This window comes from Dendrobates tinctorius, unplaced genomic scaffold (assembly GCF_039654945.1).
Source record: "Dendrobates tinctorius isolate UK_male_01 unplaced genomic scaffold, ASM3965494v1 ptg000129l, whole genome shotgun sequence".
In the NCBI taxonomy this organism is placed as follows: Eukaryota; Metazoa; Chordata; class Amphibia; order Anura; family Dendrobatidae; genus Dendrobates; species Dendrobates tinctorius.
In genome coordinates, this window is record NW_027361797.1 from 50,010,423 (window position 1) to 50,036,931 (window position 26,509).

At 43.8% G+C, this 26,509-nt stretch overlaps 1 protein-coding gene across 1 annotated transcript in view; it reads left to right on the forward strand.

Moving 5' to 3' along the window:
* Window positions 1-9,580, forward strand: part of LOC141047807 (cytochrome P450 2K1-like) — a 115,952-nt gene extending 106,372 nt beyond the window's left edge. The window contains exons 8-12 of the mRNA XM_073543125.1: window positions 655-828; window positions 4,309-4,450; window positions 5,689-5,876; window positions 6,040-6,181; window positions 7,976-9,580. Coding sequence (XP_073399226.1) covers window positions 655-828; window positions 4,309-4,450; window positions 5,689-5,876; window positions 6,040-6,181; window positions 7,976-8,163 — 834 coding nt within the window. The 3' untranslated portion in view covers window positions 8,164-9,580. The remainder of the gene's footprint in view (window positions 1-654; window positions 829-4,308; window positions 4,451-5,688; window positions 5,877-6,039; window positions 6,182-7,975) is intronic.
* The last annotated feature ends 16,929 nt before the right edge of the window (window positions 9,581-26,509 follow it).

The window sequence follows — 26,509 nt, forward strand, 5'->3', positions numbered from 1 at the left end:
CACCTGTGCAATACTAAGGAAATCCTGAAAACATGACATGTTAGTGGGTCTTGAGGACTGGAGTTGAGAAACACTGCCCTAGAGGAAACTCAAGCAAACCTACAAGGAGAACATACCAACTTAGGTCCCATTTACAAAAGCTTTGCATACAGTATATGTTTTGTGTTTTTTTATTTGCTTGTTTTATTTGCAGATAGAACACATACCTATTATAGTCTATGACCTTTATCACATACCCAAAGTTATATCTGATTTTGATCCAATTTGCGAATAAAACTCATCCATTTCAGTGAATTTGTGCACTGTCCTTTTCTAACTGACTAATGATGGTAGAAGCTTAGGAAACCTGAATCTGTTCTTTTTTTCTCTTATGAGAAAAATGAACAACACACATGAATGGTTGAAAAAAACATCCACAATGACCAAAAATGGAATACAAATTGGATCCACTACACTGACAAAACTTATGTAGAAAAAAAAACTGAACGGGGTCCATTTCAGAGAATACACTTGGCTGGGTTCCATCCTAGGCTCCTACTGATGTAGGTTGGAGCACCGCTGACTGGCCGAGCAGCTTCCATTATGCACCGTTATTGAACTGGTCTGTACTTTTTGTTGCAAGAAAATCTAAAGAGGAATTGTTGATTTCCACAGCTGTATAACTATTATCCCTTCCTCGGACCACTCCTTGGTCTACATAAGAAAGTACAGCAGAACATACAAGATCTGAAGAATTTTATTTCCCAATGTTCGATGAATCGACGATCGGATTTTGATGCAAATGACATCACAGGATTTATCGATGCATATCTTCTGAAACAGGAACAGGTGCGTTAATATGTTACCTTCATTTTCATTTATGTAGTCAAAAGGGTGTGATAAGAATTATTTTGGGAACATCTGAGGATTTTAATATCTATTTTGTCACGGTTAGATTCATAGATTCATAGAATCGTAGAGTTGGAAGGGACCTCCTGGGCCATCTGGTCCAACCCCCTGCTCAAAGCAGGATTCGCTAAATCATCCCAGTCAGATGTCTGTTCAGCCTCTGTTTGAAGACTTCCATTGAAGGAGAACTCACCACTTGGTTGGTTTTAGGCGACATGTGACCTTGTGGCTGAATGAAAAAGTAAGCCCGTAAATGTTGCACTACTACTCCCAGGGGCGGACACTGACAGCTTGGGTCCCCTGTGCAAGAAATGTGTCTGGGCCCCCCTCCTTTTATGGTGACAAAGCTATATATGTATATATATATGCATATATATATATATATAAGTATCTGTATATATATATGTATATATATATATATATATACTGTATATATATATCAGATCCAGGTTCTGATATAATGGAATTGATATCCATAGTGAACACTAAGTTGGGAAAATGGATACAGCAGATATCTATACCGTCCTCTTTTGTTAGATGTACAGCTGGTACAGAAAGTAGTCATACCCCTTTAAATCTTTCACTCTTTGTTTCATTGCAGCCATTTGGTAAATTCAAAAAAATTCATTTTTTTCTCATTAATGTACCCTCTGCACCCCATCTTGACTGAAAAAAACAGAAATGTAGAAATTTTTGTAAATTTATTAAAAAAGAAAAACTGAAATATCACACAGTCATAAGTATTCAGACCATTTGCTCAGTAATGAGTAGAAGCCCCTTTTGAGCTAGTACAGCCATGAGTCATCTTGGGAATTCTGCAACAAGCTTTTCACACCTGGATTTGGGGATCCTCTGCTATTCTTCCTTGCAGATCCCTTCCAGTTCTGTCAGGTTGAATGGTGAACGTTGGTGGACAGCCATTTTCAGGTCTCTTCAGAGATGCTCAATTGGGTTTAGGTCAAGGCTCTGGCTGAGCCAGTCAAGAATGGTCACAGAGTTGTTCTGAAGCCACTCTTTTGCTATTTTAGCTGTGTGCATAGGGTCATTGTCTTGTTGGAAGGTGAGTCTTTGGCCAAGTCTGAGGTCCAGAGCACTCTGGAAGAGTTTTTCATCCAGGATATCTCTCTACCTGGCCGAATTCATGTTTCCTTCAATTGCAACCAGTCATCCTGTCCCTGCAGCTGAAAAACATCCCCCATAGCATGATGCTTCCACCACCATATTTCACTGTTGGGATTGTATTGGGCAGGTGATGAGCAGTGCCTGGTTTTCTCCACAGATACCGCTTAGAATTATCACCAAAAAGTTCTGTTTTCGTCTCATTACACCAGAGAATCTTATTTCTCATAGTCTGGGAGTCCTTCATGTGTTTTTTTTTAGCAACCTCTATATGGGCTTTCAAATGTTTGGCACTGAGCAGAAGCTTCCGTCGGGCCACTCTGCCATAAAGGCCCGACTGGAGGAGAGCAGCAGTGATAGTTGACTTTGTGGAACTTTCTCCCATCTCCCTACTGCATCTTTGGAGCTCAGTCACAGTGATCTTGGGGTTCTTCTTTACCTTTCTCACCAAGGCTCTTCTCCAACGATTGCTCAGTTTGGCTGGATGGCCAGGTCTAGGAAGACTTCTGGTGGTCTCGAACTTCTTCTATTTAAGGATTATGGAGGCCACTGTGCTCTTAGGAACCTTGAGTACTGCAGAAATTCTTTTGTAACCTTGGTGCAGTGCCTCCACCCGAATCTTGCTGCAAGCTGTAGTGGGATGCAGGAGGATCTTCCTCTTCTGCCAGTTGTCAACTCTGGAAACCCCTGTCCATGCTCCGTACACACTCACAAGAGATGGTGTTGAAATAATTAGCAGGTATATTTACAGAAGAATAAATATTGGTAAATTCAGAGGGCATAACAAGGCACAGTAAAGCATATACGTATCATCACACTATTTATGAAAGAGGTTCAAAATGTACTTTGTAGTAGGTTTGAATGTTAATGACAAACAAAGTTGCACTCTGTAGTGCTACAGCATGTAAACTTAAAATATATGAAACTTGAATTTCTTTACTGCTGTAGATTATAAGAGACGTTTAGCACATAATTTGGCCAATTCATGCATGCCCAGCAACCAACGACAAAGCGATCCAATTGTGGAGCTTATTTTTATTCCAAGATCTGTTGATTAAACTATACTCTGTTTGATAACCCATTTTGACAAAACAGGGCACCAGATAAGGACAGAATAGGTAAAGTTGGAAATATATTTCCCTGCACTGTCCTCCAATGTGGGATTACCAGCTGGTGATACCACTTGGTTTGAATTGTGTAACTGCCGCTGGTTTCTCTCTTCTTTTTTTTTTTTTCCTTTATGTGAGGTGGTTTCTAAGGCACAATACTAGAAACATCCAGAGAACAGTTAATCTGGATATTAAGTTGTGTGTTTAAAAATTATGTGTAAATCCGTATCTTTAGTTACTCATTATGTGCTGTTTACGTCATATTTGCTGTTTTTATTTTTTTGCTCTAATCTATTATTTCACAGCCATGATCAGTGACTACTTGCAAGGAGAGTCTGAAATTCAGTGCCAACCTTGGCAGGAACATGTCACTACTTTGTCCTTCCTCTTTATTTTTCTGGTAGCTCTCCGGCCTTGATTGACTTCAGGGGAACAGCAGAGTCCACGTTGAGGTGAAAGTAGGTCACAGTCCCCTGTTGCTGAATTTCTTTGCTTAAAGCCCTTTTAACAGCTCCCATGTTCTATGCTAACAATGGGACCTTTTGTTCTTTAAAAACACAGATAAAGTAACCTCGTCTTGGCCCTTCAAGTTTTGACGGACCTCATGGACGCATCCTCTGCAGGGTCCTAGACCTAACTGACTTTTCTCCACTTTATGCTCTGCCACCTGTTTTCCCTGCTTCAAGGGGGACTAAGTCACTACAGACTGGTCAGTGACTGCTACTTTTAGCTGCTACCAAAATTGTTATGACTATGACATTTTTTCTAAGGCACAGGATCTGCAAGATGTAATCAGAACAAATGTTCACTGAATATAAAGCAATTCACATAATGGTTACAGCCTCCCAATGAGGCTACAATCTTGGTAGTTGCACCCAGTATTGAGGCACAGACCTTGGTGGTTACATATCTCCTGACCAATGTTTATGCTGAAGTTTGTTGATGTCTCTTCCATACTGATGCACTTAGTTGTCAAATATGGCCTGCTTCAATGATATCATAAATTGCCTTAGCACTTCCCATTCAAACAGCTATAGTCATGAGAACATTTCTGTGACAACCTGTTTCAGGTTAAAAAAATGTTAAGCAAAACAGGAAGGTGCCTACCATATAAGAAACAGAAGAAGGTTATAATTGCCGAGATGCAGCTGATTAAAGTAACATGGGGAATATTTGTGTTTTTTAATTTTAGGAGTCAACAAAAGCTCATACATTATTTGATGAAGAAAATCTACTTGTTACTGTCCTGGATCTCTTCGCTGCTGGAACTGAAACTACATCTACAACGATCCGCTGGGGACTTTTATTGATGATGAAGTATCCGGAGATTCAAAGTAATTCTTACTTTATTTCTAAAAGTTACATAAAACTGTAGGTGAAAAGCCACAGTCTATAAAGACCACCAGATCATGTCTTCATGAAGGCTACCACTTTACCCAGATTTTCTGTTATTTTTTCACTTTTGCATCATATTCCTTATACTGTATAATGGCCGCCTTTTTGGTGACCGAACCTTGTAGAAGTCAATTTTTAAATGCAATTTTACTATTTGTATAAACAAATCAATTAAGTTGAAGTAATTCTAGTATATGTTTATTTGCATTTATTGCATGTTTTATATTTTCTAATGTTTTAGCATGATGCTACCACCAACCCTAGACAGGGATATGTGATTTTTGATAGAGTGTGACATTTAGATTTCACCGAAAACACCTTTTCTCATAGCCAATAAAAATCCACGTTTTAGCCTCTTCAAGCCTTAGAACTTTGTTATATTAAGGAGTATACCGGGAATTCTTGATGTAATCTCCAGCCGTCCAATAGAGAATGAATGGAGCCGCAGTGCCCATGCTTGATCTTCACTCCATTTAAAGAGAACCTGTCATGTTCCCAAATGCTATTAACCTGCAGATATAAGGTTAATCTGCAGGTTAATAGGATTCCAAAGTAAATTTTTAAGTGCAATTTTGGGTGGTTCTCTCAAATAGGTTTCACTATTATTTTTTTATCCAAATTATCAATTAAGTTAAGGTAATACTAGTATATTTTTTTGCATTTATTATTTTGTATTTTCCAATGTTTTAGCACGATGCTGCCACCCACCCTAGACAGAGGGGACATGTGATTTTTGGTGGAGTATGACATTTCGATTTCAACCAAAATAACTTTTTTCATATCTAATAAAAATCCATGTTTTAGTCTAATCAAACTTTAGAACTTTCTTATACGAAGGAGTATACTGAAATTCTAGATATAATCTCCAACAGTCCAACAAGGAATGAATGGAGCGGCAGTGCCCATGCTTGATCCCGGCTCCATTTAAAGAGAACCTTTTATGTTCACAAATGCTATTAATCTGCAGATATAAGGTTAATCTGCAGGTTAATAGATCTCCAAAGCTGACCGGCCGCTGCACTGAAAGCTCTTCTACTGGGAGGAAAAGAAGTTTATTCCTCTCAGCAACCTCAGGCTTTCAGTCATAGAGTCGCATCCTATAATCTGTTAAGTAAATGCATTGGTATTGTTGTGCTATTGCAAAATGTAGCAAAATATATTTTCTTTTGCTTTATAGAGAAGGTACAGGAGGAAATTAAAACACATATTAAACCAGGACAGCTGCCGACAGCTGAAGATCGGAAGAAAATGCCTTATACTGATGCAGTAATACATGAAATACAAAGGTTTGGCAATATTGTGCCATTGAACCTGTCACACTCAACTCCAACTGATGTGTATTTGCGGGGTTACCTTATCCCAAAAGTGAGTTTATACATAAAAAAAAGCCCTTAAACTCAAGTACTGTGTGTTTACTTATTAGTATAAAGTACTGCTATGGGGTCTAAAGCCACCCCAGTAATCTCATTTTTTTTTAAATGAACTGTATGTAATAAATAAAAGATATCTGGTGATTTATTGTTCACAGGGTACAGAGGTTATTCCATCCCTGACATCAGTACTCTATGACAAGACTCAGTGGAAAACTCCCAATGATTTCAATCCCAATCACTTCTTGGATGAAAATGGGAAATTTGTTCGACATGATGCATTTATGCCGTTCTCAGTGGGTAAGTAATGAGGATCATTTAGATGAAAAAAATAAATAATTTTACATGTCACTCAACTGACAAAATACGGTATAACAGAATGACTATATTTTACCAGGAATAATATGTTTTCTAAATCTCATATTTTTCCTTCAAAAAGTTAAAAAAATGTTCTATGATCTTTTTAAGATGTTTTTTTGCAATATACCCTAGCATAATAATAATAATAGTAGTAGTAATTTCATTTATATAGCGCTAACATATTCTGCAGCACTTCACAATTATGCAGGGACGTGTACAGATAATAAAAGCAATACAAAGTAACACATAGTTCAACAGTTACAGGAGGAGTGAGGGCCTTGCTAGCAAGTTTACAATGAGGAGATAGAGGGGACACAATAGGTAGAACGTGCTTGTTATGTATGATCCAGCCATCATTATAATAAATAAGGCTTTTCATATAAAGCTGAATGATCCAGTCATCAGCCAGTATCTGTTTAAGTGCAGTTACTATGTGCTATTGGGTGTATGGAGGATATGGAGACAGCTGAATAGTAGGGAGCAGATTATGATTAACATTTAGAAGGAGGGAACAGGGGAGAGTTAGGTTGGTGAGTTGAGGTAATAGGCCTGTCTAGAGAGATTTTCTTTTAAAGCATGTTTAAAAATATGGGAGCTAGATATTAGTCGAATTGTTTAGGGTAGCGCATTCAAGAACACTGTTGCAGCATGAGAGAAGTCTTGGAAATGGAGGTGCAAGGTTTCGATTATGGTTAATGTAAGCCTTAGATCAGTTGCAGAACGGAGGGCATAGGTAGGGTGATAGACAGAAATGAGTGATGAGATGAAGAGTGGTGCAGAACTGTGGAGAGTTTTGAGGGGAAGAGAATCAAGTTTTTATTGTACTCTGTAGCGAATGGGTAAATAGTGCACAAGGCGGAGGCATTGTTGAAGTGGCTGGATCGAAATATGACCCTGGCTGTCGCATTCAGGATGGATTATAGAGGAGAAAATTTAGTTAGGGAGAGACCAATCAGCACAGAGTTGCAGTTGTCCAGAGGAGAATGAATATGAGCGACAGTAACTGTTTTTGCTGTTTCAATGGTGAGGAAAGGTCGAATTATAGAGTTGTTTTTAAGATACACGTACCATTAGCGAGTGAGTGATTGAATATAGGGGATAAAGGGAAGTTCTGTGTTAAATATGACAGCGAGTACATTTCCCAAAATCTTCATTGTGTTTTTGTTCACCTGGGGCAACAATTCAGTTTGCTTCTCTGACCCTTTGATAAAATACCATGACCAAGGCAGAGTTGTTTGACTGAGATCCCCCAAACATATGAAAGAGTAGGGACCAGTGGTTAAAAATGTCATGACTCATGATATGTTGATTGTTCATGCTCTCGGGTACTTTAGCTCATGAAGATCAACATTCATTCTAAACAGCATAACCATATCTGGGGCAAAGAAAGGGAGCAAAGTCAAACTTTTCATCCCTTTTCAAGAACTTGCTCTTCAATTGGCATCCTTGTGGAGGATGAAGTATTGTCGTAATATTCTTTGTAAGCTGGGGCATGGTCTAGATATGAAACATCTTGGAGTCATGAACAAGAAACATTCAGTCAACAATGCTTTCCCGGGGGGTTCTAGTAAACTTATGTGACTTCGTGGAGGTTTCCTTTTTTTACAGGCTTTTAGTCATTTAGAGAAAGTTAGAAAGTATGAATTATGTCTAATTTATTTAATTACTACAAGTGTTAGAGTCAAAATCTACTTTCAACATGATATTGTTAGCTCACTTATCCCATTTCTGCAGGAAGAAGAGCTTGCGCTGGGGAAAGTTTGGCCAAGATGGAACTTTTCCTGTTTTTTACTGGACTTCTTCAAGCATTTACTCTCTATCCGCCTCCAGGAGTTTCCAGAGAAGACCTCAGTCTCAAGCCTCGTGTTGGATTCACATTAGTGCCCACATCATACATGACTTGTGCAAAGCCAAATGATTAGTTTGGTGTGAAACAGAGACAACACAGAGACTGATATTTTTGCTTGATTATATTTTAATATATTTAATGTTGTACTTTCTTTTAAAGCTCCCAAACCTTAAGGCCCCGTCTCACTAAGCAATCTCGGTAGCGAGATCGCTGCTGAGTCACAACTTTTGTGACGTAACAGCGATCTCACCAGCGAGATTGCTGAGTGTGACAGCGATCAGCGAGCGGCCCCCCTGCCGGTATCGCTGATCGCTGGAAGAAACCTCTGGACATTTCTTTGGTCGCTGGTCTCCCGCTGGCCAGCACGCATCGCTGTGTGTGACAGCGGGAGACCAGCGATCAGGTATAAAAAAATAATAAAAAAAAATAAAAAATATAGTTATTCTCACCTTCCGACGTCCTGTTCAGCCATCCTGCCTCTCTCCACGCTCCGGTCCCAGTGATACTATTTTCTACAGCGATAGCCAGCGATGCCGGGCGCTCGGCGTCGCTGTGCTGATCGCTGGTGAAGCTGTCTGTGTGACAGCTCACCAGCGATCACATAACGACTTACCAGCGATCCTGACACCTTCATATCGGTGTCGGGATCGCTGGTGAGTCGCTTAGTGAGACGGGGCCTTTAGTAGAGTAAATCTTTCAATGATCTCCTATTATCTTAATGGTCGATTTAAACTAATGAAATCTTGTTTAGTTTTAGTAAACACTGATAGGATTTTTTTAGATTAGGGGTATCTTCTGGCACAAATCTAAATGTTTATGTGCTGTAACTGCGCATAGTTTATATTTTGTAAGATATTTTTTTTTGCTTTTTCCTGACTTTTTTTCTGGGACACAAAATAGAACTTTTAGGATGCCCATACACATTAGGTTAAACTTGGACAAACATATAATCCTTAAAGGGGTCTTCGTTACCGTAAAATGATGTCAGGAGATAAAAAGTATAGTCATAATCATGGTAAATGCTGTAAGCCCTTCTCGTCTGTTGCCATTAAAAAGTTAAACACCAAACATACAGTACATATATTTTGGGACAACAGGAGAGATAGTTGTTGGTCGACTGAGTGTTGTCTGACCTTTTTCTAGGTTTATCGGCACTTGTAGATCACTAATCAGGGTCTTTGGGCCGTTCCCCATCCCCTTGACTAATAATAATGCAAATATTCAGGAAAGTGAAGTCCTGCAAATGGTCATGATACCCAATGGCATAAGACATAAGACAGAGGAAAGTTCTCTAAGGTGCCTCCAACTATAGGAACATATTGTAATTGCTGCTGTTATTATTGCTCAAACATGCAGGGCAATAATGTAGATATATAGAAATGTATCTCCTCATATCAGAATATTATTGTATGTAAAAAATAATAATACTATTAAGGTCTATAGCTAGAGAAAATTTTCTTATACATTATAGTTTAATCCTGGGAAAGACATTACTAAAAAATTAATTATTTAAAGGGAGTCTATCAGCCCAAACTGACATTATAAAGTAAGCACATAGCTTTGTAAAGGATATAACCCCTATAAAAAAAAAATCAAACGTTTAATGTTCTAATAGCTGCTTCTGTTCTGTAGAACCTAAAGCATAAGCAATTGGGGGGGCTTACTGAACCATTACACCCACTAGTTTTGCATGCTCCTGTTACTGGTGATCAATAGCGCTGGCTGCATTGTCAGCAGTGAAAGCTCAAGAAAGCCTGTGTTGTAATTCAGCAGTGACAGAGGTGGGAGCATATGTAAGGTTAGTTTCACACTAGAGCTGCGGATGGCAGCCTACTTCTTGCTGCCTCCATTAAATGCCGCCCACTGCTGCACCTCTTCCTTTAGCTCCACCTACATCTGCATGCATCCTGCATACCCTATCCTATCTTTAACATTGGGTGCGCAGGCCATGTGAATGTATGCCGATGCTGTCGCATCTGCAAGCGTCATTTTGACGCATCAGCCGACTGCAACAAAATGCAGCTTGCTGCGTTCGGTGCAGCTCAGCGCAGCATCAAAACGACGCATGCGGATGCGTCAACATACATCCGCATGGCCTTCGTACCCATTGTTGAATATAGGGTACGCAGGACGCATGCAGATGTAGGCAAAGCTAAAGGAAGAGGTGTGGCAGTGGGCGGGGCTTAACAGAGGAAGAAAGGAGGAAGTAGGCTGCCATCTGCAGTGCTACAAAACGCTAGTGTGAATCCAGCCTAAAGAAGGTAAACGGATGCAGTAACGCAGAGGCACAGATCAAGGGTTAACAAGAGTGTGGTTTAATTAACAATAATGAACTCCTCGCAAGGAGATAACAGGAAGGGGGAAACAGGTTAAACAGTGTAATTGTGGTTCAACACAACAGTCTTTCTATCAACTTTAACTTATCGTGACTCCGCTGTCCTTTATTTGCTTGCAGTCCGATGGATGATGGGATGCCTACAGAGGCCGACACTGCGTCTTCAGGCTTCCCCACCCAACACACAGTCTTGCTTCTGGCAGCAGCGGGTAGTCACTGGTTTTGCCCTTTGAGACCCTAGTCCACTGAACTGCAGAGCCGAAGTGTGAAGCTCTGTACAAGTCTCTGCTCGGCGTGTGCTCCCCTGCGCACTCACCGATAACTGGATGCACGCACCCCGGTGTTTCACTTGGCGCTCGTCCCTCAATACACCTGTGGGTACCTGAATACCCACACCGCGCTGCTTCACTCAGCGCCCGTCTCTCTGTGCACCCACTGGTATCTTGGAGTCCTCCTTGAACCCATACTGGATCTCTGCTCTGCGCTTCAACTTGCTACGCAGTGCTCAGCTGGTCCCTACTCTCTATTCCCTCCGGCAGCAACTCTCTGCCTTTTTCTGTGCTCGACTCTCCTTCTTCCCCTTGCTTACCACGCCCCTTCTCTCAAGGTCATGGGTCCTGTCAGGCTCCCATTTCCTTCCCCCTGCAACACTGGGCGCGGCCTCGGCAGTTCCGGACCCCGTGTCTCATAGGTACCCACAGACTGCTCTCCTTCCTTACGCATATAAAACCAGTTGGTGGAATGGTGAACTTGGCCTCTTGACCAAGCCACTGGTGCACTAGTCTAATCCTCGTATGTGATTGAACTTTACCACTCTATCAAAACACTTGTTACCTTTCTGGGTTGACTATTCCTACAATTCCAGCACACTCAACAGAGCTAACAAACTGGCCTGATAATGCATTCAGCCAGAAGTACTCCTGCGGTAGCCTACAAGGGACTTTCACAGGTTTTGCCTTATAAATATTGATAGAGACAAAAATAATGATGTGCACATAAGGCCTTATTCTTAGCTCCACCTAGACCCTCTGGCTTACCATCTTCACAGTGTCAGTCTTTACTATCGCCCACTCTCCGGATAGGGTTAAGATTGCTTCCCAAAGGTGAACATATCCATCCCAGCCTAAGAACTGCACAGACACTAAGCACGAAGTTAGCTACAAAAGTGCCAAATCGCATCAAAATTTTGGCTGAAGCAAATAGACGAACCAAGGGGTGGCATTGGAAGGGGAAACTGTTTATCATATGCAGCAAGTTTCTCTAAGTCTATCACAGGGCACAAATCAGATTATCTTAAGCTGACAATGAATTGAGGCTTGCAAAAGACATCAAAAGCAATAATAAAGGATTTTGGGGATATGTCAAAAGTAAAAGAAAAGTCAAAGATGCTATAGGATTTTTACAGGATGAAAATGATGAAATGGTAAGACAGGATGTTGAGAAGGCCGAACTTTTAAATTCCTATTTTGCATCTGTTTTCTCTCAGAAAGGAAGTGTAACATCAACTGTTCTTCACTGTCCTATTAAGGGAATAGAAGAATCCAGGATATCTATAAACAGAAAGATAGTGAGGAAGCACTTAGCTAACCTAAATGAATTCAAGTCTTCAGGTCCAGATGAATTACACCCCAGAGAACTGAAGGAGATAGCAGAAGAAATTTTTGAACAACCTCTCCATAATCTTTGAAAATTCTTGGAGAACAGGAGAAGTCCCAGAAGACTGGAGAAGAGCAAATGTTGTTCCTATCTTCAAAAAAGGGAAGAAGGTGGACCCAGGCAACTATAGGCTGGTGAGTCTGACTTCTATACCAGGAAAGATCTTTGAACAAATTATTAAACAACATGTATGTCAGTACCTGGATAAGAATGAAGTGATTAAACAGAGTCAGCATGGGTTTGTAACTAATAAGTCATGTCAGACTAACTTAATTTCCTTCTATAACGAAATCACTGATTGGGTGGATCAGGGAAATGCTGTAGATATAGTATATCTTGACTTCAGCAAAGCATTTGACAAAGTATCTCACACAATCCTTATTGAAAAAATGACTAGGTATGGAATAGACAAGGCAACTGTTAGGTGGATTCATAACTGGCTTAGCGATCGGACCCAAAGAGAGGTCGTAAATGGCTGCACATCCAGTTGGAAGAATGTCTCAAGTGGGGTACCACAGGGATCTGTCCTGGGCCCTGTATTGTTCAACATCTTTATCAACGATTTAGATGAAGGAATTGAGGGTAAACTGATTATATTTGCTGATGACACAAAGCTAGGAGAGATAGCTAATACTAGAGAAGAGAGAGAGAGGATTCAAAAAGATATAAATAAACTGGAGCAGTGGGCAGCAACTAACAGAATGGTTTTTAACAGGGAAAATGCAAAGTACTACATCTGGGCAATAAAAATGAAAATGTCATGATACCAGTGCTGGGTGATCGGCACTTCTGGGGTTAATGTTCGGATCGCAGTGCAGACTCTCACCTGCACACCTGGGACCTATTAGGGTGGCCTCTCATTGGTTCTGGGGAGGCTTCTTAAAGCCTCAGGAAGCTCCCATCCCCCGTCAGTTATACTTTCACCCTTGGCATTGTGTGGTGACCCCTGAGCGTGTTAGTGTTGTGTTCTGGTTGCTTGATTCCCTGTGTATGACTCGGTCTGTTCTCTGGATATCGCTTTGGATTCTGCTTGGTACCTTCTATGTCCATTTGGTTTTTGATCTCTGCTTGACCCTGACTGTCCGTTCTGTCTCATCCCTGGTACTGTATTGATATCTTGTGTATGACCTTTGGCTTTGTCTGACCTCCCGTCTGTTTATCCCTCCTGTACCTCGCTTGCCTGTATTGTGCCTGACCTCTGCTTTGCCCTACTCTGAGTTTTCTTCCTCCTCTGAAAGCAGGACGCTGAGCCCCGCCCCCTTGCAGTCACATGACCGTTCACATGACCGTAGGTCCTGTGTCGGCTTTCTAAACTTCTACATTCAGGTCCCGTGCATCTTTATTGTCCGGCTGTTCTTGTCCCCAGGGGTCCCTATGGTGCGAGTGAGTCCCTGCTTAGTGGGGGCTGTACGCCGGCGCTGTCAGGACCCTGACAGAAAAAAGCATATACAGAATGGGAGGAATAGGACTAAGCAACAGCACATGTGAAAAAGACTTGGGCATACTAATAGATCACAGACTGAATATGAGTCAACAGTGTGATGCAGCAGCAAAAAAGGCAAATTCAATTCTAGGATGTATTAACAGAAGCATACAGTCTAGATCATGTGAAGTCATTATTGCCCTCTACTCCTCTTTGTTCAGACCTCATCTGGAATACTGTGTCCAGTTTTGGGCACCACATTTTAAAAAAGACATCAACAAACTGGAGCAAGTTCAGAAAAAAGCGACCAGAATGGTGACTGGTCTGCAAACCATGTCTTATGAGGAAAGGTTGCATGATTTGGGAATGTTTAGCTTGCATAAGAGAAGACTGAGAGGAGACTTAATAGCTGTCTACAAATATCTCAAGGGCTGTCACATTGTAGAAGGATCATCTTTATTCTCATTTGCACAAGGAAAGACTAGAAGCAATGGGATGAAACTGAATGGGAGGAGACACAGATTAGATATTAGAAAAAACTTTTTGACAGTTAGAGTGATCAGTGAGTGGAACAGGCTGCCACGAGAAGTGGTGAGTTCTCGTTCAATGGAAGTCTTCAAACAGAGGCTGGACAGACATCTGTCTGGGATGATTTAGCGAATCCTGCTTTGAGCAGGGGGTTGGACCAGATGGTCCAGGAGGTCCCTTCCAACTCTACGATTCTATGATTCTATGATTCTACTTAGTGTAGGCCTTTGTGGTGTATTTTGCTCATAATCTGCTTCGATTGGTTTCATGCTAAGTTTAAGTCAGAAGGAATAATAAATCTACCCCAATATATAATGGTTACAAAATAAAATATAAATATTAATTTCTAATTTAAGGAGTCAACCATTTTTTTTGGTAGAAAAGTTCCCCAATTATGATCTATGCAAATAAAGTCCATGGAGCCTCATTTAAGAGTCTCAAACACGGGACTAGCCAGATCTTCCTCCAGGGAAGGACCCAGCCAAGGGGACGATCAGGTTAGTCCCGTGTTTGAGACTCTTAAATGAGGCTCCACGGACTTTATTTGCATATTCGTATTTCCCAGGGAGCATTGCACCTAGGATTTCACTGATTGAGCGCCTTTGCCGGCTGCCGCAGTGTTTTCTTTGACTGGTCTCCCTGAGGTCAGTGATTGTTTTGTGATGTTGTTCTACTAGGCATTGCTCCCACCTAGCCAGAATCCTACTCCACACTGATGAGGGGCAACACCCCGAAACAGCTGTCTGTGGATGGATACCTGGCCTTGGTATTTCCCTTGCCATATCTGTAAACTCGTAAAGAGCTGGATACTGACTTAAAGGGCCACTTAATATGGTGGAAATGGTGGTTTCTGAAAGGAGCCACCCCTTGGCTGGGTCCTTCCCTGGAGGAAGATCTGGCTAGTCCTGTGTTTGAGACTCTTAAATGAGGCTCCACAGACTTTATTTGCATATTTGTATTTCCCAGGGAGCATTGCACCTAGGATTTCACTGATTGAGCGCCTTTGCTGGCTGTCGCAGTGTTTTCTTTGACTGGTCTCCCTGAGGTCAGTGATTGTTTTCCAATTATGATCTAATCATAGTCTATGTAACTGCTGAGCTTGCAATCTATGAACAACAATAAAAAAAATTTCCTACGATGTCACAGCTGGGAATAAAGCTTAACACACTTTCAATTAAAAAAATAAATGGGCTACCACGAAAATGTATTAAAATGATTGGTGCTTCTCAAAGACAATACTGCTACTTCTGTAAAGAGGAGGGGCATCAATTAATACTGGACTAATCTGTGTTAGGTGTCGGATTCCTGCAGCTGCACAACAGGAATCCAGAGCCATGCAGCCAGCGGTCTCCCATTCCCCTCCGACCTCTCAGGGACATGCACAGCAATCTTGGTGATCCAGACGCCCTGCTCAGACCAGTTCTCTGGGTCTGGTTGTTACTGCCACCTCTGGACCAGCAATAGTAGCGCAGCCTGCTCTGCAGCAAGCCACTCCAGAGGCTAAGTCCTCTCGCCGTGCTACTGGGCATCCTCACGAGACGATCTCCCAGTGGAGATCGGGAGTCACGTGCTCAGGTCCTTCTCCTGATCTGATTGGTCCATCTCAGAGATCTGGAAGGTCCCGGAAGCGCACGGCTATAAAAGGCCCGCATGGCCGCTCGGCCATGCGCTAGTATAGACACTAGCCGCCGCACTCACGGTAGGTCAAGACGGACTTTGACCCAGAGTCTAGGGCCTAGTCCTGTGACCGATTATCGTGTGTGCACACCGCTGAGTCCTGTGAGGTCAACAGGCTCGGTATTCACGTTTATGTTACAAGCGTCTCAATGGAGATAACAGAGTACGCTCTGTGCACACCGGGTGACGTTCAACCCGTGTGCGATATACCGCCATATTGTGCGTCTGCCATTATCTAGCAGCGGTGTAACACCTACTGCACGGTGGACCCCGGGCAGCGAACGCACTTATTTATTTATTAGTGCGTTCCGCTGTCCCTAACAATATACTAGCGCCAGGGTCTGGCTAGTAATGGCGGACCTGCAGCAGCTACAGCGGTACATTCAGCAGCTGGAGAGCAGGTTGGCGGCTATTGAGAGCGCCACTTCAGCTGCGAATGCTACAGTGGCCGCTGCTCAGGCAGTCGCAGAGGCTGTCTCATGCGTGTCCAAACCCACGCCTATGCCGACAATAACCCGCCTCCTGTTGCCCGATAAGTTTTCCGGTGACAGCACCGCCTGCAGAGGTTTCGTGAGTCAGTGCTCTATCCAGCTTGAGTTACTGGCCACGACATTTCCTACAGAGCGGGCTAAGGTGGGGTTTATTGTTTCTCTCCTATCAGGCAGGGCGTTAGAGTGGGCTATGCCATTGTGGGAGCGTGATTATCCCGTGGTTCAGGGCGCTGCTCAGTTCCTCACGGCCCTGAAGCAGGTCTTTTTGGGACCACGGATCACGCACGACACCTCTCTTCAATTATTGGCCCTAACACAGGAGTCTCTCTCGTGTCAGCCATTATGCCGTCCGATTCCGGACATTGGCTTCCGAACTGGAGTGGCCTGATAAAGCACTCGTCCCTGTGTTTTGGAGAGGGTTAGCGGAGCGTGTCAAAGATGCTCTAGCAACGAGAGAGGTCCCCGCAAGCCTGGAGGAATTGATTGCCATCTCAACCCTCATTGATCTCTGGTTTACGGAGCGAGGGCTGGAACGTGCGCAATCCAGACAAAGGGTTAACTTGGCTCCCACCTTCTCCGAGCCGCTAAGATTTCCCGCTCAGGAGCTTACACCTTCTGAACCTATGGAGGTGTCTCGCGCTGACCACAAGCCACGTCCGGTGCGAAGCTCCGCATGTTGTTACTAGTGCCGGCAGTTTGGTCACTCGGCTAGCACATGTCCTCTTCGGGCGAAAAAACGATCACGTCCAGTGGTCGTAGGTGGTGGTCTAACTAATATGAAACCCTTTTCTCCCAAACCAGTATTCCGAGGGACCTTAGATAGCAGGGCTTCCACCTGGGAAGTAGAGGTCACGGTGGATTCTGGGGCAGAAGGGAACTTTATGTCCTCGACCTTCGCCCTAAAGCACGCTATTTCTCTGGTGTTACTACCCCAACCCCTGACCATCAGGGTGGTTAATGGTGCACCTTTACCATCTCAGGTGACCCACCAGACAGCACCACTCGGTCTCTCAATCTCACCGTCCCACCGTGAGATTTTGTCCTTGTTCATTTTGCCTGATGGCATCGACCAGGTGCTTCTCGGAGTTCCCTGGCTCCGTTGCCATACCCCTCATATTGATTGGGCTTCGGGGAATATACTGGGTTGGAGCAAGGACTGTGAGGGAAGGTGCCTGAGGGGTAGTGTTCAGGTAGCTTCCACTGAAGTACCCGCGGATCTCTCCGCGCTTCCCAAACCGTACCATCAGTACGCGGACGTCTTCTCTAAAAAAATCTGCGGAGACGCTTCCGCCGCACCGTCATTACGATTGTCCGATAGATCTATTGCTAGGCACGGAACCTACTGGAGGCTGCGTGTATCCGCTATCACTCCCCGAGACGAAGGCTATGTCTCAATATATCCGGGAGAACCTGGCAAGAGGTTTTATCAGAAAGTCGGTGTCGCCGGCTGGTGCAGGGTTCTTCTTCGTGCAGAAGAAGAGCGGAGAGTTACGTCCCTGCATTGACTGCAGAGGTCTCAACGCCATAACAGTTAAAAATAAGTACACTCTTCCGTTGATCTCTGAGTTATTTGACAGGTTGCGAGGGGCCCGGATCTTTACAAAATTAGATCTACGAGGGGTGAACAACCTTATCCGCATTCGCGAAGGAGACGATTGGAAGACAGCATTTAACACCAGGGACGGCCATTATGAATATCTGGTCATGCCCTTCAGCCTCTGTAATGCGCCTGCTGTCTTCCAGGATTTTGTTAACGACGTCTTCTGCGATATGCTCACTACCTTGGTGGTGTTCTATCTGGATGATATCCTCATCTTTTCACCAGAATTGACCTCCCATTGGAGAGACGTCTGCAGGGTCTTCGACCGTCTGCGGGCGAACTCTCTTTTCGCCAAGCTGGAGAAGTGCCAGTTTGAGCAGGAGTCCTTGCTGTTCCTGGGCTACATCATCTCGGCCCAGGGGTTGGCTATGGATCCCGCCAAACTACAAGCGGTAATGGACTGGCAGGAACCACATTCACTCAAAGCGGTGCAGCACTTTTTGGGATTCGTCAACTATTATCGCCAGTTCATCCCCCACTTCTCCACACTGGTAACTCCTCTGGTTGCTCTCACAAAGAAAGGAGCTAATCCTAAGGCTTGGTCTGAACAAGACTCCAAGGACTTCTCGTCTCTAAGATCCCATTTTGCTGGCGCTCCCATCTTACACCGTCCCGATGTGGATAAACTTTTTATCCTAGAGGTAGATGCTTCTTCCGTCAGTGCAGGAGCAGTCCTTTTCCAGAAGGATGCTCAAGGTCGGAAGCATCCCTGCTTCTTCTTCTCTAAGACCTTCTCACCGGCAGAAAAGAACTACTCCATCGGGGACAGGGAGCTGCTGGCAATGAAGTTGGGCTCTACTTGACCTGGCTTCAGGTAGTGCCAGAGCGCCCAACAAGTAGAAAATGGGTGACAGCCCCCTGTGTCACCTGCACCATTGTCTGCTCCTGCATAGGAGGTGGGGAACCCCAAGGACAGTACGATCTCTCAGGAGTTGTATCCCCATCTTAAGCCTGCCTAGAGTAGCCTCTCCCAGGCTCGTTCATTTCTCAAGAAGGGTTCATCCTGCTCCCTTCCTTCTCAGATCACACCGATGATGTTGGCCATCCAATTTTGAGAAGCATAAGCTTGATTCCAGTCGTCAGCTCTTGCAGCTTTCGAGGCAAGTGTTTTATCTCTGCTGCCCGCTGGTGAGCGATATGTGATGACGGGTCCTAAACTCTACTATGGACCCTCATCTCCGCTGCCGGTCATATTTATCAACCTCCCACTGGGATGACAACTGTTGGTACCTTGTAGTTAGTGGGCCCACCTGCATTTCTCCAGCCCGGGTCCTGCCTTGCCTCGTTCTCTCTTACGACCAGCCTAGGCCCGCATTCTGTTCACTAGTTGCTGGATCCTGGCTTTCCCATCTGCAGTCACAAGAGCAACAGTGGTGAAGGCTACAACCTGATTTTGGGCCTTGGTGGTTCTGAGAAATCATCCAGTTTCGGTCCACATGCTACTGCCACCTCTACTGTCGGCCCACCTTGATCTGGCTGCAATATTCCTCTGGTCACTCCGTCTGGAGTCTCGCAGTATTCTGCCATCTTTGTTGCCTTATTGCCCACTAAGCACGCTACACTTTACAGATTACTCATTCAATCCAGAAAAAAATATTTGAACATTTTTTTAGATTGTTATATACCACTGAAATGTACCCCAGAGCACATGATACTCTATTTATGAGTGATTGAATAGCAAACATTTTTCAATGCTCTTTTGGATTGTTGTATACCACAGAAATGTAACAGAAAGCACATAATACTCGATAGATGAGTAATATAATACCCAAAAGAGTCAACTTTTTTTGAGTTTTACATTCCACTGAAATGTACCCCAGAGTACGTAATACTATATGGATGAGTAATTGAATGCAGAAAATTTTTGAAAAAAATTTCAGGGCTTTTTTTTAAGTGTTATATACCATCGAAATGTATCAGAAAGCACATAATACACTATGGATGAGTAATTAAATACAGAAAAAAGTTTCAATGCTTTTTTGGTCTGTTATATGCCATAGAAATGTACCACAGAACATGTAATAGTATGTGCATAAATAATTGTACGCAGAAACATTTATCAATTCTTTTTTGGACTGTTATAACTCCGATATGTACCACAGACCACGTAAAAATATGTGGATGAGTCATTGAATATTTAAAAATGTTTCAACGCTTATTTTGAGTCTTATATAATACAGAAATGTACCACAAAGCGCCTAATACTCTATGGATAACAAATGTTAGGGACGGCAGAATGCACTAAATAAAATAAATAATAAAGTGCGTTCGCCGCTCGGGGTCCACCGTGCAGAAGGTGTTATAACTGCTGCTGAGTAATGGCAGACGTGCTATATGGCGGTATAATGCGCACGGGTTCAACTTCACCCGAAGTGCGCAAAGCGGACTCTGTTAACTCACAGAGGTGATGCAACATAAACATACAAAAGCTGAGCCTGTTAGTGTCACAGGCCTCAGGTAAATGCACACACGGTATCTGGTCACAGGAGCAGGACCCAAGGCAGAGGAGCTGCGTCCGTTTAGTCCTACTGTGTGTGCGGCGTCGCTACTGCGGACGTCAAGGAGGGCTGCAACTGCAGCGCAGCGTAGGACACTGCCGCTAGTCGACAAAGCAAAGAAGCAGGCGCAATGTCAGACGCTAACACTCCAGATGATGGTGTAGTGGCTTGAGGCGTGCCACGCACTGGCGCTGACTCTAATCTAAGTCCCTGCACACATTCATAATATCAGAGGGAGGGGATCTTAATGAGTCATTTGCAGGTTCATACATCCATCATCATTCACACAGTAGCAACTAGAGTAGAGACTATACTAGCGCATGGCCGAACGGTCATGCGTGCTTTTTATAGCCGGGACCTTCCGGAAGCTTCCAGATCTCCAAGATGGACCAATGAGATCTGGAGCAGGACCTGGGCACATGATTCCCGATCTCCAATGGGAGATTGTCTCGTGAGCATGCCCAGTAGGAGAACAGAGGGACTTAGTCTCTGGAGAGATTTGCTGCAGAGCAATCTCCTTTGCTGTAGATAAACAGTAGGAGACCGCAGAATGTGAGGCTCTGGATTCCTGCAGAGCAGATGCAGAGACCCGACGCCTAACAACAATATAGTCAATTTTTTCGCCAAAAAAATGAAAATGTGGTCAAGTGCCGCAGCTAGCTATATATTTAGCAACGGACTGCAAAGCCCTAATCCCCATCTAGAGACTGTATTCAGCCATTATCTCTGCTTCTGCAACTCTCTGTCCCTCCCTAGATTAAATGCAGATTGTATCTTATACAAACAGCAAAGCACAAAATTAGCCCTTGCAAAGACTGTTAGTATGATGGTTCAGCTTTAGCACCAGTATCAACCCTACAGGACTCTGATTCTTTCCATCCAATAACAATTGTCACAGAACTGTGCAATGGCATCAGTGTGCCAGGCCTGGTGGCGACTATCCTTTAATAACCCTTGATGATGTTATGCGGCTGGCCAATCACAGTAATGTCACCACCACTACGAAGATGGCTACAGCATTAAATTGATGAGCACGCAATCCCTGCATGCTTATTGGCTGTGTAACAGGCACCAAACATGCGGGACTGAGATTCAAGTTTGACATTGAGCACCGGCTAATGTTCGCTGAGTGATGAGCACATCCGAGCACCCAGATACTCAAGTCATATCCAAGTATCACCGCGCACGTTTGTTCATCCCTAATAGTAACCCAAAACTTATCAGAGAGCACAACACGTTATTAACGTAGGCATGTATCACAAAATCTTACAAGTTATAGATTGTTACATGTGTACAGGATCAGAGAGAATAACAGCACAAGAATATATCACCATGACCATCATCAGTACAGAAACACATCACCAGAATCACTTCAAGTACAGGAGTACATCATTAAAACCTCAAACAGTACAGAAACACAACTTGACAACCCTCATCACAACAGAAATACATCACCAGAACCACCAACAGGATATGGTACATTAATTGTATTGTCAGGTCAGACCCTTGTAGAAGGGAGGACCAGGCTGCGAATGCTGCTGAAGAGCCGGGTCCAGAACTGTTGGGGCCAACCTTCGGTTGCAGGGAGAAGCATATTAAGGACGAGACCCATGACCTGCAGTGAGGGGGCGTGGTGAGTCCAGAGAGTATAAAGAGGTTTGCGTGGGAAGAGAGAGGGGCTTCCTGTCGGAGGGATTATTGAGGGAGGACCTGCGCCGCTCCATGAGCAGTAACAGGCGGCGCAGCAGAGATAAGGGTTAGGGGCAGTAAGGACCCAGGGAGCATCACCGAGCGCCCAGGTCAGAGTATGCCGAGCGGGAGTTTGTTGAGAAAAGCTCCCGGCCATAGAGCACAGATCCAGGACAGCTGCGTGAGAGACTTACTGGTATCGGTGGACACGCAGAGCAGCGCATGCCAGGCAGAGCATTTTAGCACGGGCATCCGGGTGTCGGCTGGCACACAGAGGAGCGCACACCGAGCAGAGCCGTGCAGTGCAGCCATTCAGGTGACGGCAGCTGCTGAGAGAGACACGTGCCACGTGGAACTTTGCGGAGAGCTTTATTCTTTTGCTCCGCAATTTAATGGACTAGGGGCTCAGCGGGAAAACCCGGTGACCACCCGCTGCCACCAGAAGCAAGACCATGTGTTCGGCGGGGAATCCTGCAGATGCAGTGTCGGACTCCATTGGCAGTACGTCCTTCATTGGACTGCCAGCGACTAAAGGACTGTGGAGTCACGATAAGCTGCATTTGATAGCAAGACTGCTGTGTGGTATCACAATTACACTGTTTTCACCTGATTTTCCCCCTTCCTGTTATATTCCCTGTTATATCCCTGCGAGGAGTTTATTACTGTAAATTAAACCGCACTCTTGTTAACCCCTATTCTGCACCTCTGTGTTATTGCATCAGTTTAACCTGCTTAATTATCTTGGACACTTTGGTTCCAGATTCCTTACCGAGAAGGATCGGTGCTACTTGAAAAAAGTTTTAGGGTTATGGACTGTCACGCTTGCCACTCAGTGGCCATTAACCAAGCAGGGTCGGATCTACACAAGGAAGAAGACATCGGGACCAGCATTCAGTCTGATGTTTCATAATGTTTTATAGAGTTTTATAATGTCTTATCTCTGCACTACCTCTTCTTTTAAGGTCTGACATGGTCGGAGAAAAAACATAATTAAAGTGTAGGGGAATATAGGAGTGGTGCAGCTGATGGTCTACTCCCCGCTAAAGGGTGAAATGTATTGATGCTCATGTATGTTATAAAAGGGTAACACTCACAGGGGCTGCAGTTCGCTTAGACAGGGTTAACTTTAATGGCCGGCCCTGTTTGCGAGTGGGGAACTGAGAGTTAGTGTCAAGGGCAGGAAGTGACAGGGCCAGTGAGAGATGAGCAATGACAAGTAATAGGAGCAAGTCATAGGCTGCTAGGGACAGCATGAGCCTAGAACCTCAGGGCAGTGGATTGTAAGAGAACCCCCCTATGTACAAGTCCCCTTGCCAGTCTGGGAACCTCAAGTTAGACGTCGGTGTCTGGGGGCACACTCCTGCGAAGCTGCAGTAGAAATTTGACTCAAACTATAAGAGGCAGAGTGAGATGGAATTCAGATATATGCTAGAAGAAGAGAGGATCCTCTAAGACTAGAGAAAATGGTAAGGCTATGTGCACACGCTGCGGATTGGTCTGCGGATTTGTATCTGCGGAACCGCAGGTAAAATGACCTGAGGATTAGCCTGCGGTTTTGCCCTGTGGTTTATCACCTCTACAATGGAAGAGATGGTAAACCGCAGCAGAATCCGCAGAAAAGAAGTGACATGTCATTTCTTTCTGCGGATTTAAAACTGCAGCTTTTCCGCAGTTAAAAATCAGCAGCATGTGCACAGCAGATTGTAAATCACCTAGATTTACATGCTGCTGTACACTGTCTGCAGAACTGCTGCAGATCCGATGCGGCCAAAACCGCAGCGTGTGCACATAGCCTAAAAGGGATTTTCTACCTATACTGAAAACCAGGGTTGAAGTTGTGTTTGGAAAATGTGTGAAAGTTGACAACCCCTTGGGCCTTATCCTCTACACCTGCCTTTAAATTTACAGGAAGTTAGGTAAAAATGAAGGCATCAAATAAAAAAAAACACGATCCGATGTGTCAAAAAGTAGTAATAAAGTGCCAAGCTAAAAGGACATCTATAAGGTTCAGTAACATATAATAGAAGCAGAAAGAAAAAAATGTACCCAAGAACCAATAATAATAAAAAGTACAAAATTTTATTTACCAAAAAACAACAAAAAAACAGAAAAAGTTATTAAGAAGTGGGAAACCAAAACAATGGCACCAACTACCCACCACACGTTATACAGAGGTTGTACATAAGAATTGATGGGATAAAATACTTCACAAGGTAATACATACAAGGAAAAAATAAAAAATTCCTAGTGGAAAAATGTTCTCCTGCAGGGCAAAACCGCAGGCCAATCCGCAGATCATTTTACCTGCGGTTTTACCTGCAGTTCCGCAGATACAAATCCGCAGACCAATCTGCAGCGCGTGCACATAGCCTTACCATTTTCTCTAGTCTTAGAGGATCCTCTCTTCTTCTATTAAAGGAGGTCAAGATGGTACAAACATTACCTCTGGTGGGAGAGGGTGCCTGCCCCTAGGCACGTTTCAGCTATTGCCTTCTTTTGTACTTTTTATTATTATTGGCTCTTGCGTACATTTTTTTCTTTCTGAACCTGCCTGTAAATATTGTAAATACTGCCAATAACCAAGTAAAAGTTTGGTTGTTTTTATGAACCTCGTTTCTCCTTGATTTATTACTGCCCTGGTTCTGGAAGAGGAATTCCTGGAGTCAGAAAAGGATTGCGGCCCTGAAGTAAGTGTCATGTATCTAGCACAGAGCAGTACATCGGGACTGGGACACATGTTGTCTGTAGTATGTAGCAAAGCAAGGGGCAACAGAGCCTCGCCCACGAATACCTTGCTTGGGCATCTTACAGGAACACAATAAAAGTATTCAATTTGCCTATGGCGCCACTGCTGGGAATACAATTTTACACAAATTCAATTGAAAAAAAAATTGAGCTACCCCTAAAATACATTAACTTGATTGGTCCTCGAGAATGAGAAACTGTCCATCTAATACTGTACCGTGTTTCCCCGTAAATGGGGCACCCCCCGAAAGTAAGGCATGCTAGGGGGAGCACTGTGCCTGCTAATATAAGGCACCCCCCCGAAAATAAGGCATACCTTGTTCTGTGCATGGGGCATGCAGCTGTGTCTTGTTCCCGCTGTTCGGTGCCTGCCACTGCAGCCGCGCAGGAGTTAATCACAGCCTCGGAGCTGTGGGCCGATCTCCGCCCATGAGCCCTGCGCCAATCACAGCGCAGGAACCATGGGCCAGCTGACGTCATCCATAGCCTCTGATTGTTCCTGGGCTGTGATTGGCCCAAGGCTCCTGCACCACCAAAGCACTGAAAGCTGCACCGCGGAGGAAACCAGTAAGAAAGTGAAAGTGTGTGTGTGTTTGTGTATGGGTGTGTGTGTGTGTCTGTGTAAGGGTGTGTGTGTGTGTCTGTGTGAGGGTGTGTGTGTGTCTGTGTATGGGTGTGTGTGTGTGTCTGTGTAAGGGTGTGTGTGTGTGTCTGTGTGAGGGTGTGTGTGTGTGTGTGTCTGTGTATGGGTGTGTCTGTGTAAGGGTGTGTGTGTGTGTGTGTACGGTACACACATGGGAGGCTGCAGTGGGATACTGTGATAATGGGAGGCTGCAGTGGGATACCGGGATGATGGGAGACTGCAGTGGGATGATGTGGGATGATGGAAGGCTGCAGTACTGTACTGTACTGTAGAATGACGGGGGCTGTAATGGAATGATGGGGGTGCTGTATTGGGGACTGTAAAGGGATGATGAGGGCTGCAATGGGATGATGGGAATATTTGGGGCTGCAAAATGATAATGGCGCTGCTACGGTAAAGGGACTGCTGTGGGTGATTGTTACGGTAGCGGTACAGTGTCCAGTGTCAATTCTTTTTCTTGAGAAAATAAGACACCCCCCCCGAAAATAAGACATGGTGCAACTTTTGGAGCAAAAATTATTATAAAACGGTGTCTTATTTTCGGGGAAACAGGGTAGATGAGGGGGAACCTCAAATTATACTGGGCTAATTCTCTAAGTCATGTCCTACAAGGCAAAACCTGGCACAATTGTTGCGAAGGGGACCCATTTTTCCTGTGTAGACCAGTGTTGGAGATGGTAATTTCTAGGCTTCTATAGATGTAATTGTCAGACTTGTCATAAAATGGAAAATCTTTTCAGTCTCTTGCCCACCAAGTTCTGTTTAGATGATTACATTGGTAATTTATTAAAACCTTCAATACATAAAATTTAATGCAAAAAACCACAATAGATGTAAAGTTCATCCTGCTATAACTGCAAATCAATTTGTTTGTGTCCCCAAACATTAGTATGTGAACTTTACACCATGGCGCTTGTACAGCTGCAGAACAAATAAGATAAAAAATTGCAAAGCATATTCCTTTATCCCACTGTAAACATCACATTATAATACACTTGGCAAATTAATTTGGATGAAATACATAATGTTATGTATGTAAAAACAAGATTGTGCAATCTAAGCAAAGATTGTCTGACCAAGGTAAATGGCAGTGAGCCAATCAGATTATTATAGGTTATTTGTGCCCTAGTAACG